This window comes from Macaca mulatta, chromosome 2 (genome assembly GCF_049350105.2).
Source record: "Macaca mulatta isolate MMU2019108-1 chromosome 2, T2T-MMU8v2.0, whole genome shotgun sequence".
NCBI lineage: Eukaryota > Metazoa > Chordata > Mammalia > Primates > Cercopithecidae > Macaca > Macaca mulatta.
Genome location: NC_133407.1, coordinates 51,886,549 through 51,900,647, shown reverse-complemented (window position 1 = coordinate 51,900,647; position 14,099 = coordinate 51,886,549). Strand labels below are relative to the sequence as shown.

Genomic DNA, 14,099 nt, shown 5'->3' with positions numbered 1-14,099 from the left:
TATGCTGATGAGAACTGGATCGGTTGTTTAAAGGACTGAGATTCCTCTCTATATGAACCATTTTATTTCCTGCTAGGACATCCTTTTGCTTTTTTGAAGATATAAACAATGTCTACTTCTATCAGAAAAAAATAGGCAAATTATGTTTTTGAAAATTGAAGATATTATTTCTTATTAACAGACTGATTGGCATTAATGTTGATTATTAATGCTATAGAGAAATACAGAGAATATAGTTTATCATAAAAAGATGAATTTTAAAGCATTAAATGCATTTTATTTTTTATTGTATTAGCACATAAATTGATGAAGCCACATGGTGAAAATCTGTGAGAAACTGAAGGTTTTCGTTTATTTTCTGTGCCCCACTGTATATCACCTTTCAAAATACTCAAAGTAATGCTTTCTGCTGGGTCCAAACTTCACTTGGAGCAAAGAAAGGTAGTTAAAAGGTTTCACTTAAAGCTACTTCGTTATGGTGCTACTGAAAGTAAGTAAAAGCAAACAGTGATAACGTGGGACTTAAATGAGCGAGAGAAGGATTCAGGTGATATAGAAGCTGAATTTGGGGATAATTGAAGATTGACTTTCTGATGAAAGGCACAAAAAAGGATTAATTGGCTTATTCCAAACAGAGGGCAATTCTTTAGGGAGTATGCTTGAGGATATACTTGGAAATAAATTTGACAGCTAGCATGGTCTCTCTGCAGGTTGGCTTTATCCGGGATTCGGGAAGGAGAAAACCAAATTTGCCTTTGTCTCGGAGCTCAAAGGCAAATGTGTGTTTGATGCCCAGGTCATAAGCCCAGTCTAAAGAAGAACCTGATGTCGGGTCTGTAAAACACAAGCAGTAAATATTTAATTAGAGACAAATGCTAATGTTTTTTTAAAAGTGGAAATCAGTGGTATATAATTAGCAATAAAAAATAATTATGTATACAGTTAATTGCAGTCATGAATGAGAGTAGTGGTCTGAATAGTACAGAGTGCATAGTAAAGCATAATCATGACTTTGGAATCCACCAAGTGTGTGCTGCATTTAAAATATTACATTTTGGTTGGGTCACTACTAACTGGAGTTTATTTCCTAGGCACACATTGTTGCAGACGTGTTCAGAGCAAGTGCTAGCAGCTGAGGAAACCAGCTAAGCAGTCACTGGTCATTAAAAACCACCAGGGAAAAACTATACACACAAGATAAATAGAATTGCATTTCTTCTAATAGCTTAGGTCTCTTGTTTTTCATGTTGCTGGGGTAAACTATTTCATAGTCAAAAGACCAAGAAAATGTAATTTAGTTATTTTAAAGACATATTTAATTTCCTAATTCAAAATTTCCATGTAAACTTTTATGAAATTTAACTCAAGGTTCTATTTTTTGATAAAAAGTTTGGAAATATCAACACACTTCTAAAGGTTATATGCATATAACACACATCTAGAGGCTGTATACATATACGAGTGCATATACATATAATAATTGCATTTATGTGCTCACATTTGCTTTATGTGATATAAAAGGGTTTTTTTTGTATGGGAAGGTGTTTATGTTCTAGGACAAGTAATGAGTTTAATAATAACAGTCTGAAAGGTTTGAAAATTTGAAAGAATTCAAAACTGATGAAGAAAGAGAGAAGGGATATTTTGATGAAAAGAGATAGTGTTGGCTCTTAAATTGGTCACCAAATATTTATTAAACCTTTAATATTTACAGGACACATTTCTTGGCACCGGGGAGAGTAATTGTTGCAGGGTACAAAAATGCAGAAGATGCCACTGGTGTCTTCAGTAACTTACAATTTAGGAGGCAGAAGTCAAGGAATAAGTCAATAGAGGCAGAGCAGAATATGCTAAGTACCAAAGAAAAGGTACAATATTTTATCAAGATTTAAAAGAAAAAAGATTATTCTTGATGAGGAGTATGGCCTTTCATGCCCAGTGCCAGCTCAAATACTGCCTTCATGATGGAGGAGGTGATATTGTAGGATAACCTTGAAGAAAGGCTAGTGTGTTTTCAGCTGGAGATGGAAGAAAGGAATTCTGGCTGGTGAACTACAAGGATAGAAAAGCATGGAGGCATTGTTAGAAACTAATGAGATCCAGCTGGACCAGAGCAACGGCAGCAGTGGGAGTTTGTGAGTAAAACTTGGAAAACCTTGTGAATCGGGACTAGGTGTTTAAATTTTCTTTTGGAGGCCTTTTAGTACTTTAGGATTGTTAATCTGGATTGAAAAGAATAGAAACCAGTTATGAGGTATTGTGAAATGAAAGCCTGAACTAGGGTAGAGTCACCACATTGGAAATAGAACTGAGGGATTCCATGTAAGAAACATTGGGATTTGATAAAAATGATTGATGTTTCAATCTGGGTAGCTGGGAAAAACATACTGTTAAAAGAAATGGGAACTCAGCGCTAGGATGGGAAAAAGAAAAGGCAAAGGAAGATGAAGTGATACGTTTAACATCAAAAAGACATTCAAGAAAGAGCTTGGAAAAATGAATATTTAAATTATTGGCATAGACATCATGGGTGAAATTGGTGTGCACACATTTAGGATCATTATTTTCTTGGTGGGATGGATCCTTTTTATCATTGTTAATGTCTCTGTCACTAGCAAATTTCTTTGCTCTGAAATTCCCTTTATTTGATACTTAATATAGCTATTCTTCCTAATGGCATAGTATATCTTTTCTATCATTCTCATTTCAACTTATCTATGTTGTTATACTGGAAATGAGTTTCTTATAGACAGCATATTGTTGAATTACAATTTAAAAAGTTCATTCTGCCCATGTGTCTTTAATTAGTGCATGTAGGTAAATTATTGATATGACTTAACTGTGCTATTATTTTATTTCTTTTTTTGTTCTTTCTGTTTTTATCCCTTTATCTTTCTTTTCTTGCTTTCCACCTTCCTCTTGGTTACATGACATTTTTAGGATTCCATTTGATTGATTTATAATGTCTTAAAGTATGTCACTTGCTTAGTTTTCTTAGTGGTTGCTCCAGATATTATAATACACATATATAACTTATCACAGTCTAATGGTATTGACATTTTACTATGTCAAGCGAGGTATAGAAACTTTACTTCCTTTTAGATCCTTTTTCTCTTCCCACTTTTAAAGTACAATTGTCTTGAGTACTTCTCTACATACATTGAACATCACATCAAATAAACTTACAATTTTTGATTCAATCATCATATGAAGAAAGATAGTCTATTATTTAATTTATTTATACTGAATCCATTTTTCTTCCTTCCTCTCTGCAGTTCCAAGCCTTTTGCTGTGATTATTTCCTTCTTGTTCAGAGGGTTCTTTTAGCCATTAAAAGTGGGTGTGCGGGAGACATATCTCCTGATTTTCCTTTGTATGAGAATGTCTTTATTCCCTCCTTCATTTCTGAATATTTTGCTGGGTATTGAATTTATTGCATTTAGGGTTGATAGATTTTTTCATTCAGCACTTGATAAAATGTCACTTCCTTTTGACTTTCATGGTTTCACATGAAAAATCTGCTGTCACTGGAATTGTTTTTAACTCTAGATCATTTCTCTCTGATTCCTTTTTTTTTTTTTTTTTTTTTTGTGAGATGGAGTCTCCCTCCGTCGCCCAGGCTGCAGTGCAGTGGCGCGATTCGGCTCACTGCAAACTTGGCCTCCCGGGTTCATGCCATTCTCCTGCCTCAGCCTCCTGAGTAGCTGGGACTACAGGCACCCACCACCACGCCTGGCTAATTTTTTGTATTTTTAGTAGAGACGGGGTTTCACCGTGTTAGCCAGGATGGTCTTGATCTCCTGAGGTTGTGATCCACCTGCCTCAGCCTCCCAAAGTGCTGGGATTACAGGCATAAGCCACCACGTCCGGCCTGATTTCTTTTATGGTTTTTTTCTTTGTCTAGTTTTCAGAAGTTTAATTATGATATACTTTGATGTGAGTTTCTCTGGGTTATTCCTGTTTGGGTTTCACTCAGCTACTTGACTATGTTAGTTTATGTCTTTGTCAAATGTAGGATATTTCAGCTTTTATTTCTTCAAACATTTTTTTCCAGCCCCTGTTCCCTTTATCTATATTTTCCTTGGACTGATGACATGAATGTTGGATGTTTTATTATGCTATTTGTTCCTGAGGCTTTGTTTGTTTATTTTTTTGTTTATTTTCTGTCTTCAGAGTGAGTGAATTCGATTGTTCTGTCTTTAAGTTCACTGATTCTTCCCTCTGTCATATTTGTTCTATTAAGCCCTTCTAGGTTTTTCGTTGTTCAGGTTATTGTATTTTCTAGTTCTATGGTTTCCATTCAGTTCCTTTTTATATCTTATATTTCTTTGATGATATTTTCCATTTCTTCATTTGTTTCAAGGCCATCTATAATTGTTTGTTGAGGCATTTTTTTTTTATGATGGCAACTTTGAAATTCTTTTCCAATGTTTGAAATTCCAATCATCTCAGCGTTGGCATCTATGGATTGTCTTTTTATATTCAAGCTGTAATTTTTCTTGTTTTTAGTATTATAAGTGATTTTTGATTATATTCTGGACATTTTAGCTATTACATTAAATAATAAATTGTAACTTAAATCTTCAATTTAGCAGGTAGTCACCCTGTTTAGGTTTAGTAAACAGGCCCTTGGCCTACTTTTGTGTCTTGTGATACTGATGACAATATAGTATATATATTTTTTTCTTTGGAGATGGAGTCTCGCTCTGTCACCCTGGCTGGAATGCAATGGCACAATCTTGACTCACTGCAACCTCTGCCTCCCAGGTCCAAGTGCTTCTCCTGTCTCAGCCTCCCAAGTAGCCAGGACTACAGGCGCCCACCACCACACCCAGCTAACTTTTGTATTTTTAGTAGAGACAGGGTTTCACCATATTGGTCAGGCTGGTCTTGAACTCCTGACCTCAGGGAATCTGCCCACCTTGGCCTCCCAAAGTGCTGGGTTTACAGGCATGTGCCACCACACCTAGACAGTTTTGCTTTTTTTTTTTTTTTTTTTTTTTTTTGAGATGGAGTCTCACTTTGTTGCCCAGGCTGAAGCTCAACCTCTGCCTTCCAGGTTCAAGCAATTCTCCTGCCTTAGCATCCTGAGTAGCTGGGACAACAGACGTGTACCACCACACCTAGCTAAGTTTTGTATTTTTAGTAGAGACGGGGTTTCACCATGTTGGCCAGGCTGGTCTTGGACTCCTGTTCTCAGGTGATCCTCCCTCCTTGGCCTCCCAAAGTGCTGAGATTACAGGCATGAGCCACCGTGCTCAGCTGACAATATAGTTTTCAAAGGCTTTGCACTGCTATTTTGGTCTGGTTGGTTCACTTAGTGGCTAAAAGGTGATTGCCTGGGGCCCTAGGTAACAAATGAGGGATTCCAGCCTGTGGGGATAGAGGTCATTTCATGATGAGGAGAGTCAAAAGTAAGAGGAGCGACCCGAGGAGAGAACCTGAGGAAGTATCCATATATTGTACCCTATTTTTTGGAAAATATCTAGTTTTAGAGGCAGTCAGCAAGAGAGTAGAAAAAAGAGGAGGAGGAGGAAGAAGAGAACTAGTAGAGTTCAAAGTCAAGGAAGCTAAAGGAATGGCAAGAAGAAGAGTTATTAACAGGGTCAAATATTGCATATAATTTATGGAGCATGTGAGCTGAAATACAGATACTGGCTTCTGTGATCAAAAAGATGCCACTTTTAGCTAGTTGGATTTAAGTTCATGAGAAAGAAACCATGCTAAGACGCGAGCTTGGTAGCAAAGGAGGTAAAGTAAATAGGAATTTTGTCTTGTAATTTAGGATATGCTAGACAATTTTAATAAAATTGACCAGTTTCTAGTTGAAGTAGCTCTCTCTATTTGCAGCCGAGTAAACTTCTGTGATTTCCAAGGGTTAAAGGGCATGACTATTTTCTTTTGAGAGATTTACTTTATGTGAAGTTTGTCATTAAGATTAATAGTGGTCATTGAGAATATATGGAATTTGATTTTTCATAATTATGTGATACTATGAAGTAGAAGACATTTCGTATTTTCTAGATCTTAAATTGGCAAACAAAAACTATATTAAGGCACAAAATAAATACAATATTGCAAGTTTTTACTTTGAGAAAAAAATAGAGAATTTGTGTGTGTGTGTGTGTGTGTGTGTGTGTGTGTGTGTGTGTGTATGTGACAGGGTCTTGCTCTGTTACCTTGGCTGGAGTGTGGTGGCATGATCATGGTTCACTATAGCCTCGACATCCCAGGCTCAAGTGATCCTTCCACCTCAGCCTCCTGAGTAGCTGGGACTACAGGTGTGTATCACTGTGCCTGGCCAGAACTTAATTGGTTTAACCTGATACTTAGCCTGTTCTTTATCTCCATGTGTACCCACTAAAGCATGTGTATGCATTTATAAAACATAATAACAATCACTTGCTAAATACCAAGTACCCTTCTGTGTGCTTTATGCATGTTAACTCATTTAATTAATTCCTATCCCAAATGTAAGTAACAATTACTATTTTACGGAAGAAGAAACTTAGGCTCAGAGTAAGGAACTTGCTGAAAAACACATAGCTAGTAGACAGTTGAATCAGGATTCAAGCCCAGGCTGTGTCTTCAGAGTTCATGCTGTTAATCATTGTACTGTGCCACCTATGTGCCACTCTGTATTCTAGCCAATGACAAGTCTTTACTCAGTTCTATAAAATAATTTCATTTTTGTTGACAGCATATTCTGAGTATGTTCAACATTAAGAAAATATCTCCTACTTATTTCAAGGCACAATATTAGTTGCAACAAATTCAATCAGAACAAATCTAAATGAAACTGTACCAAACTAGAAATCTGATTTCAGCCCAAAGGGATCCATACAAAGTGATACTGGTGATTTAATGTGTGCTGCATTTATTGCTTACTTGATACAGTGTTTTCTAAAAAATTGTATCATTTTAAAAAGTATTATTTAAATGTGTTCAATATAATAACCTGTACTATTAATATTAAGTGAAAATTATATTTGAAGCAAGAGCTGAAGCCAGAGATACATGGGCATAAACGGAAATATTTTCTCTGTAGTATCAGTTTGAATGTCTCTTAGTAAGTAGAGATCTGGTGTTATGAACTACAAATCTTAACTTTGTCTTTTTCAGAATGTAAATTCTGAAGGAGTAGAATATGTAGAATAGGAAAAAAGAGCACTGGGTTGAGAACCAGTGGCAGATCTAGTAATTTTGGTCCATGAAGGAAGCTACAAGAAATGTACTTTGAAATTAACTTTTTAATTCATGATGTGACTCACAGATAAATTTTATTACTAATGCAATCTTCTTGGTTCTTATCAACTCAAATAACTATTCTTGCTCACGAAGTACTATGTTTAGTTATTTCTAAGATGATGAAGGATTGGATATGGTGTTTATATGCAAATATAATCATTTCACATTAAACATTACTATTTACATTTTTGTGCCATCTTAATATTGCTGCTTTGGGGCAAAGTGGTAGGTATATAATTTTAACTCTGGTCTTGAATGCTGATTTTTGTTTTTGTTCTGCTCTAAAGTGATGAAACCTTTCTGTATCTGAATTTCAGTCTATAAATGAGAGGTTTTGCTTAGATCAGTGATTCTCAACCCTAGTTTCATCTTAGAATCACTTTAGGTACTTTAAAAAAAAAAATTGAGTGCCTGAGCTCCACCTCAGACTGATGAAATCAGAATCTCTGGGGGTGGGGGTATAATCATTCACACATTTTAAAAGCTCCCTGATGATTTATTTATTTATTTATTTATTTATTTATTGAGATGGAGTTTTGCTCTTTCACCCAGGCTGGAGTGCAATGGTGCGATCTCGGCTCACTGCAACCTCCGCCTTCTGGTTTCAAGTGATTCTCCTTCCTTACAGGTTCCCAACACCACGCCCAGCTAATTTTTGTATTTTTAGTAGAGACGGGGTTTCACCATGTTGGCCAGACTGGTCTCAAACTCCTGACCTTGTGATCCACCCACCTCAGCCTCCCAAAGTGCTGGGATTACAAAAGTGAGCCACCACGCCTGGCCAGCTTCCTGATGATTCTAATGGGAAGTCAGGCTTGAGAACCATGTAATAGATCATTGCCTGTGTTTCTCCCTGGTTTCAAAATTTATGATTTTAACTTATCTGATATGTTTGCCTCTCATGTTCAAATAGCAAACATATTTTTTTTCTGAAGTCCAGAGATCCTCCATAAGTTGGGTTTAAAAAACGCTGCCCCAGTGCCTTTTTTTCTGTCTTCATCAAGTCAAAGAGAGGAAATCACTGACAAATGCTAGATGCTGCTCCTAAATCTGGGGACAAGTTAAGTGACATCAGGTTATTGGAATGACTAAACCTTAATCACGTTTTTATTTTTTATTCTTACCAAGTCAACTACTTTGCTACTCTCTGTTTCTCATGAATGTTTGATTAACATTCTATCAGATGCTTTATTAAAGCAGTCTGTCCTAGAAATCTTGATCATTTATCAAGCTGCTGCAGCACTGCAGGACAAAGGCAATTCTTTCTAAATCTCAATGCCTTTAAAATGTTTTAGTATAATGTAATAAAAAATTTAAATAATGCTGCACAGTTAAACAGAATAGTAATCCCTCTTGACCCTATCTTTCCATTTTGAAAGTGACACATGATGGCATGGAGCTATAGTAGTTTTGGCTATCCGCTCCTTCCAGTTAGCATGTGACTTCCTTAAGAGTAGTTTATTGTGTCCTAAGTCCTCTCATCTATCTCCGAAAGCTCCAAAATGCTAGCCTGCTAGCTAGGTACACCATACCTTTTTGTTCATTAAGAGATCTTAATGCAATGCTATGCACAGCTCTGTATTCTCATACTTTTGTAGATACACACACACACGGATAATTATTTGATGCTTTAATTGCCTTTTGCAAAGTTTGTTCCTGTTTGGAATGCTTTGTTCTTTGCCTCGAAGACTATCCACGTGTTTTTCTTGCTTAGAGGAATTGCTCTTACATGGTGTCTGGGTGGCCTATCTGGCCCTGCTATTTATTAGTATCTACCAAGTGGGCTGCCGTTTTGAACTGATGTTCTAGTCTGTCCTTTTGTTCTTTACTTTGCTTACTTTTTGTCCACTCACATAGTTGGATACATAACATCTATTTTGAAATCTTGTTGTCATCGACCTGTACATGTAATGAGTCCCCAGCATGGCTAGGCTGTAGCAAGATCTGTGTGGATGCTGGGGATCATCTGTATCACTACACTTTCTCTTCAGCACTTTAACAGTGACTGGTTGATAGGTGATTGTTAATGAATGTGCTCGAGGAATGGGACTTCTCCATTTTTTAGTCATTTTCCAGTTCTGCCAAAGAAGCCTCTAATAAGTAAGTCCTAGAAACAGTATATGTTGATTCCAGCATTTTCAAATTCCATAGCAATTCCTGAGGATGCAGACTTTCAGTTCCAAGTTTATACTTTTAGCTTGGATTACAGAAGTGACTTCAAAACAGGACCAGGTAAAATTGTTGCAAGGAATCCATGGATTCATATGCACATATATATTTTTTAATGCACAGATTCTAAAAGTGTAATAAAAATATGAGTGTATGTTTGGTGGTGGAAGGGTTGTTCATGAAAGTTTTAAAAGCTAAAAGGCAGTCTTAATGCTAAAAAATGTTGGATATTTGGTCTACAGAGTGATGCAGGCTTAATCAAGTCCAGTCCTGTTGTGATTTCAACCCACATTTACTTCTTGTGAATAAGCCAGGACACCATTATCATTGAGCAAGTTTATGGGAACTAATTCTGCTATTGTTCCATGCCCTGCACTGTACTATATGTTATAGGGTCTAAGAGGAAATCCAAAGCATAATTCTTGCTTTTGAGAAGTTTCATGGGGAATTTTGTATAAATTTTGAGACTAAGAACTGAAGCTTGAACTTGATTTGGAGAAAAGGTATTTTTACTAAATAATTCCCAAACTAAGATTAGTGGGAGGTGCTATAAGAGTAGAAAGTGGTCTTACTTCCCAGGATCTGAGTTAGTGGTCTTCGGTGATACTCAAATGGATTTTTTGGCTGTTCGTTGAAAATAGAAAATCCAAACACGCAAACAGTATGTGCAGTGGGCAAGATCAGGGCTTTTATTTGTTAAAATCTGAGATTGAGTTCCAGCTTCACCAGTTACTAATAACTGGGAAATAGTACTCCCCACCTCATAGGGTTGTCATGAGGCTTGAGATTGTGAAAATCAAAGGGTAAGCACAGTGCCTAACTTGTAAAGACTCTATAAATATTTGCAGATATTATTTAGTATAAAGTATGGGAGTTGGCAAATCCTAGCCAGCCTCCTGTTTCTGTGAATGAGGTTTTATTGGCACACAATCATGCCCATTTGCTGACTTATTGTCTATGGCCGTTTTTGAGCTATGATGCTCTGGTTGAGTACCTGCAACAGAGACTGTACCTCCACAAAACTATTTACTATCTGGCCCTTTACAGAAAAAAAATTACTGATTCCTTGTATATAGAACAAGAGACAAGAAAATCAAGGCCAAGAAATCCAAGTCAATAACTTAAAAACACACAGACAACACAAATTTAAAAATAGTGAAGAGTAAGAAATGGTGCTGAGAATATAAAACAAAAGTGACAGAACTAGAGTCTTGTGATTTCCTTTCTAGTTCACCATACAGCTTTCAGTTGAACATAGCGAGAGGGAGCAAGTGAGAAGGACAAATAACTTGTTTTATATGACCAGAGGGACTGAAACGGATTTTCTATCTGTTTTCCTATCAGGTGCTAGGGAATAGACCATACTTACATGCAGACAAGGCAAGTAAGAAAGAGTCCAGTTAAAGTTAAATGGTTTAAAAAAATGTAGACTCTGCTCCAACTACTTTTTTGTGTGTGTTATTTTTAGATGAGGTCTTGCTCTGTTGCCCAGGCTGGAGTGCAGTGGCGCAATTACAGCTCACTGCAGTTTCAACCTCCCAGGCCCAGATGATCTTCCCATCCCAGCCTCCCGAGAAGCTGGGACTACAGGCATAGGTCACCATGCCTGGCTAATTTTTTTTTTTTTCTCGCTCCAGTGAATTCTCATTAGTTCCTGGAAGGGTGCAACCTTGTTGGTGGTAGAGGTGGGAAACAGGAAAGTAGATGAATTAAACTGTAAATCTGTCTTGACTTAATAGCTTCTGTTGACCTTGTAACCCTGTAAAAGTTCAGTATAATTTGTTTCTAGAAAAATCTTATCCCAAGAAAAGGGCAGAATCTATCACCTAGATTCACATATAATTCAGAATATCCTGTAAAAAGTAGAATTTAAATTAGCAATTTCAGATGCTCTAACATAAATTGCAAATTCTATGATTTTCTTTAATATTTATAAAAAATAATTAAGGGAAAGGGCTCAGTAAATAAGAGGAATGACTTACAAATTGTTGATTCTATTGGGCCATAGATGTAGCGGGTTTCATATCGAGTTGATAGAACATCAGTGCCAATCTTTGCAACTTTGGCCTGGAGAGAAAGGAAAGTTACAGTGAAATAATAGAATACTGTGTAAATACCAAATAATATGTAATTATGGATGTATGCAATTTTTTAATGGAGTCTTACAGGTTAGTCACTGTGCTTAGCCCTTGATTTTGAGTTTCAAGACTCATAACAACCCTATAAGGTGGACAGTACTATTTCCTGGTTACTTGCAACTGGTGAAGCCGGAATTCAGTTCCTGGTTTTAACAAAACCAAAGCCCATACATACATATATATGTAAATATGTAAATTACTAGGGATGAAAAAAAGTCAAATTTACTAGTTATTTGGCATTTGAAGATCAAAAGAAAATAAATGGTTAAATGAGAAACTTATTTTCAGTAATATATGTGGTAATTATGAAGACCTGGCTGGGCACGGTGGCTCATGCCTGTAATCCCAGCACTTGGGGAGGCCGAGGTGGGTGGATCACGAGGTCAGGAGATTGAGACCACCCTGGTTAGCATGGTGAAACCCTGTCTCTGCTAAAAATACAAAAAATGTGCTGGGCATGGTGCCATGTGCCTGTAGTCCCAGCTACTCGGGAGGCTGAGGCAGAAGAATCACTTGAACCAGGGAGTCAGAGGTTGTAGTGAGCTGAGATCGCGCCACTGCACTCCAGCCTGGCGACAGAGTGAGACTCCGTCTAAAAAAATAAAAATTAAAAAATGAAGACTTAAATATGCTGTCAATTATATACAGTAATGCCATATCTCATTTTGTGTTTCTACCCTTCCTTTTCTTTCTCTCTCTCTATCTCCTCATTCTTTTCTTTTAAAATATAAAATATACATTATTTTTCCTGTCAATATTTTTTGGCTTCAGATAATTGTCTTTTCTGACGATTTCTCTAGTTTCTTCCGTGTTTTACATTCCTTGGTCCCTAACAGGCTCATATTGCTACAGGATCTTCTCTACTCATCTGACTTCAGCATACCAAGGGAAGAAGGGCGGTTGATCACTCTTTAAAATAGTTGTTAATTAGGGTGTCTCTTTCAGAATGGCATTTTGTCATGACCTTTTAATACACGTTAGTGTTTTGTGCTATGAGAGTGATTGTCAGAATGAATTTTAATGGAATATAGTTCCTAACATATTTGCACTTACAAGTAAAGATTTTTAAAAGATGATATGTGTAATGTATATAACCAAGAATTTTTCTTTTTCTCAATCAATTTAGTTGCTATGCAAAGAACTCTCATTTTACTCAAAGTGTTTTTTTTTGTGGATAAGCATTTTTTTAACCCATAATGTCATTTTCCTAACAGTGGATTGAAATCACAGTGCTGTACATTTGTATGCATTAGTTGAACTCATGCACTCAGATTATCACATAGATTGGATAATAAATGACTATGGGCCATATATTGCTGGTATGTTTTCTTTGTTGTATATATGGAGATGATTTTAATGACTGATTCAGATCTCTGCTCCAATTAACATTAAATGCTGTTGTGCTAAACACAATGAACTGAGGTCAGAATGAAAATTGTAACCTTTTAATTTTAAAATATTTTATGAGGCAGTATTTGAACCACAGCTGTTACCGGACGTGCTATATTTGCCAATCACCATGAGATCTGGGCCACTAAACTTTTTCTGTTTTATTTATTTTCTACTATAGCAATTCAAAATATTTATCCCTCTATCCACACATTCACTCTGTTACTTCCTGTGATTCATTGGAACCCATATGCAGACTTTTTTTTTAAAGCTCACATTATCAAATCAGTTTTTATTAATAAAAGGTGCTTAATGGATCATAGTTTTGGAAAGATAACATATTCTTAGTGAGGAAGCTTCACAAACATTTATAGTCTTCTTTGGATAGTAAAAGTATACTTTCCAAGTTTATCAGGAGGATAAAAATACAACGTATCTTCTTAAATCTGATATCTGGGGGGCAGGACTAGTGAATGTCTTTGCTGTTCTATTAGGCTTTTTCCATGTATGGTTTTACCGTACGACCCATGGTAACTCTTAAACCCCACAGGGAACTGTGTCGTAATAGGCTTCTGTTGTGCCTTGCATAGACATTTCTTCCCGATTTGTTTTTCCTCCTGAGAATCACATTAAAAGAGTTTATTATCTATATACTTTTGTCAATGAAAAATTCAAGATCATGATTTTAACTTCAAGGCAAATTTCATTAGTTCTTTTCTTTGACATTAAAATGTGAAATTCTTTCAACATACTCTAGTTAATGAAGAATAGACTGAAAGTCAATGGTGGTGTCGATGCATTAAGCGCAAACTTTTGTCTACGTACCAAGTCCTCGTGGTTAGGTGGCAGTTTTGATGTATATCCATAGGGAAACAATAGCATCTGGGAGTAGGAATGGAAGGTGATGTAAGCCTTGATTTCATTCAGGTGGCTTCTAATGAAATCAGTGAAAGCTTTCGTCTCTTTCTCGGACTCCGGTGCAGAGCCCCGATAGTTATCTGCACATGGGTCGTTGGTATTAGGAATGGCTGCAGAAGACATAAGTGGATGAGACCATAGTCTGCTCCCCATCCATACAGCTCCTGCCTCTTCTAATGTATTATAGATTCACAGAATGGTTTAAATGTTTTTGCCTTTCATGTTTACAGGGCTGCT

General features: G+C 36.5%; 1 protein-coding gene across 2 annotated transcripts in view; it reads right to left on the bottom strand.

The window, feature by feature from the left end:
• Positions 1-251: 251 nt before the first annotated feature.
• CPA3 (carboxypeptidase A3) overlaps positions 252-14,099 on the bottom strand; it is a 32,111-nt gene continuing 18,263 nt past the window's right edge. For both annotated transcript variants that reach the window (XM_015131769.3, XM_001110081.5), the window contains exons 9-11: positions 13,770-13,972; positions 11,400-11,484; positions 252-834 (exon numbers count right to left, since the gene is read on the bottom strand). In XM_015131769.3, coding sequence (XP_014987255.2) covers positions 647-834; positions 11,400-11,484; positions 13,770-13,972 — 476 coding nt within the window. In that variant the 3' untranslated portion in view covers positions 252-646. The remainder of the gene's footprint in view (positions 835-11,399; positions 11,485-13,769; positions 13,973-14,099) is intronic.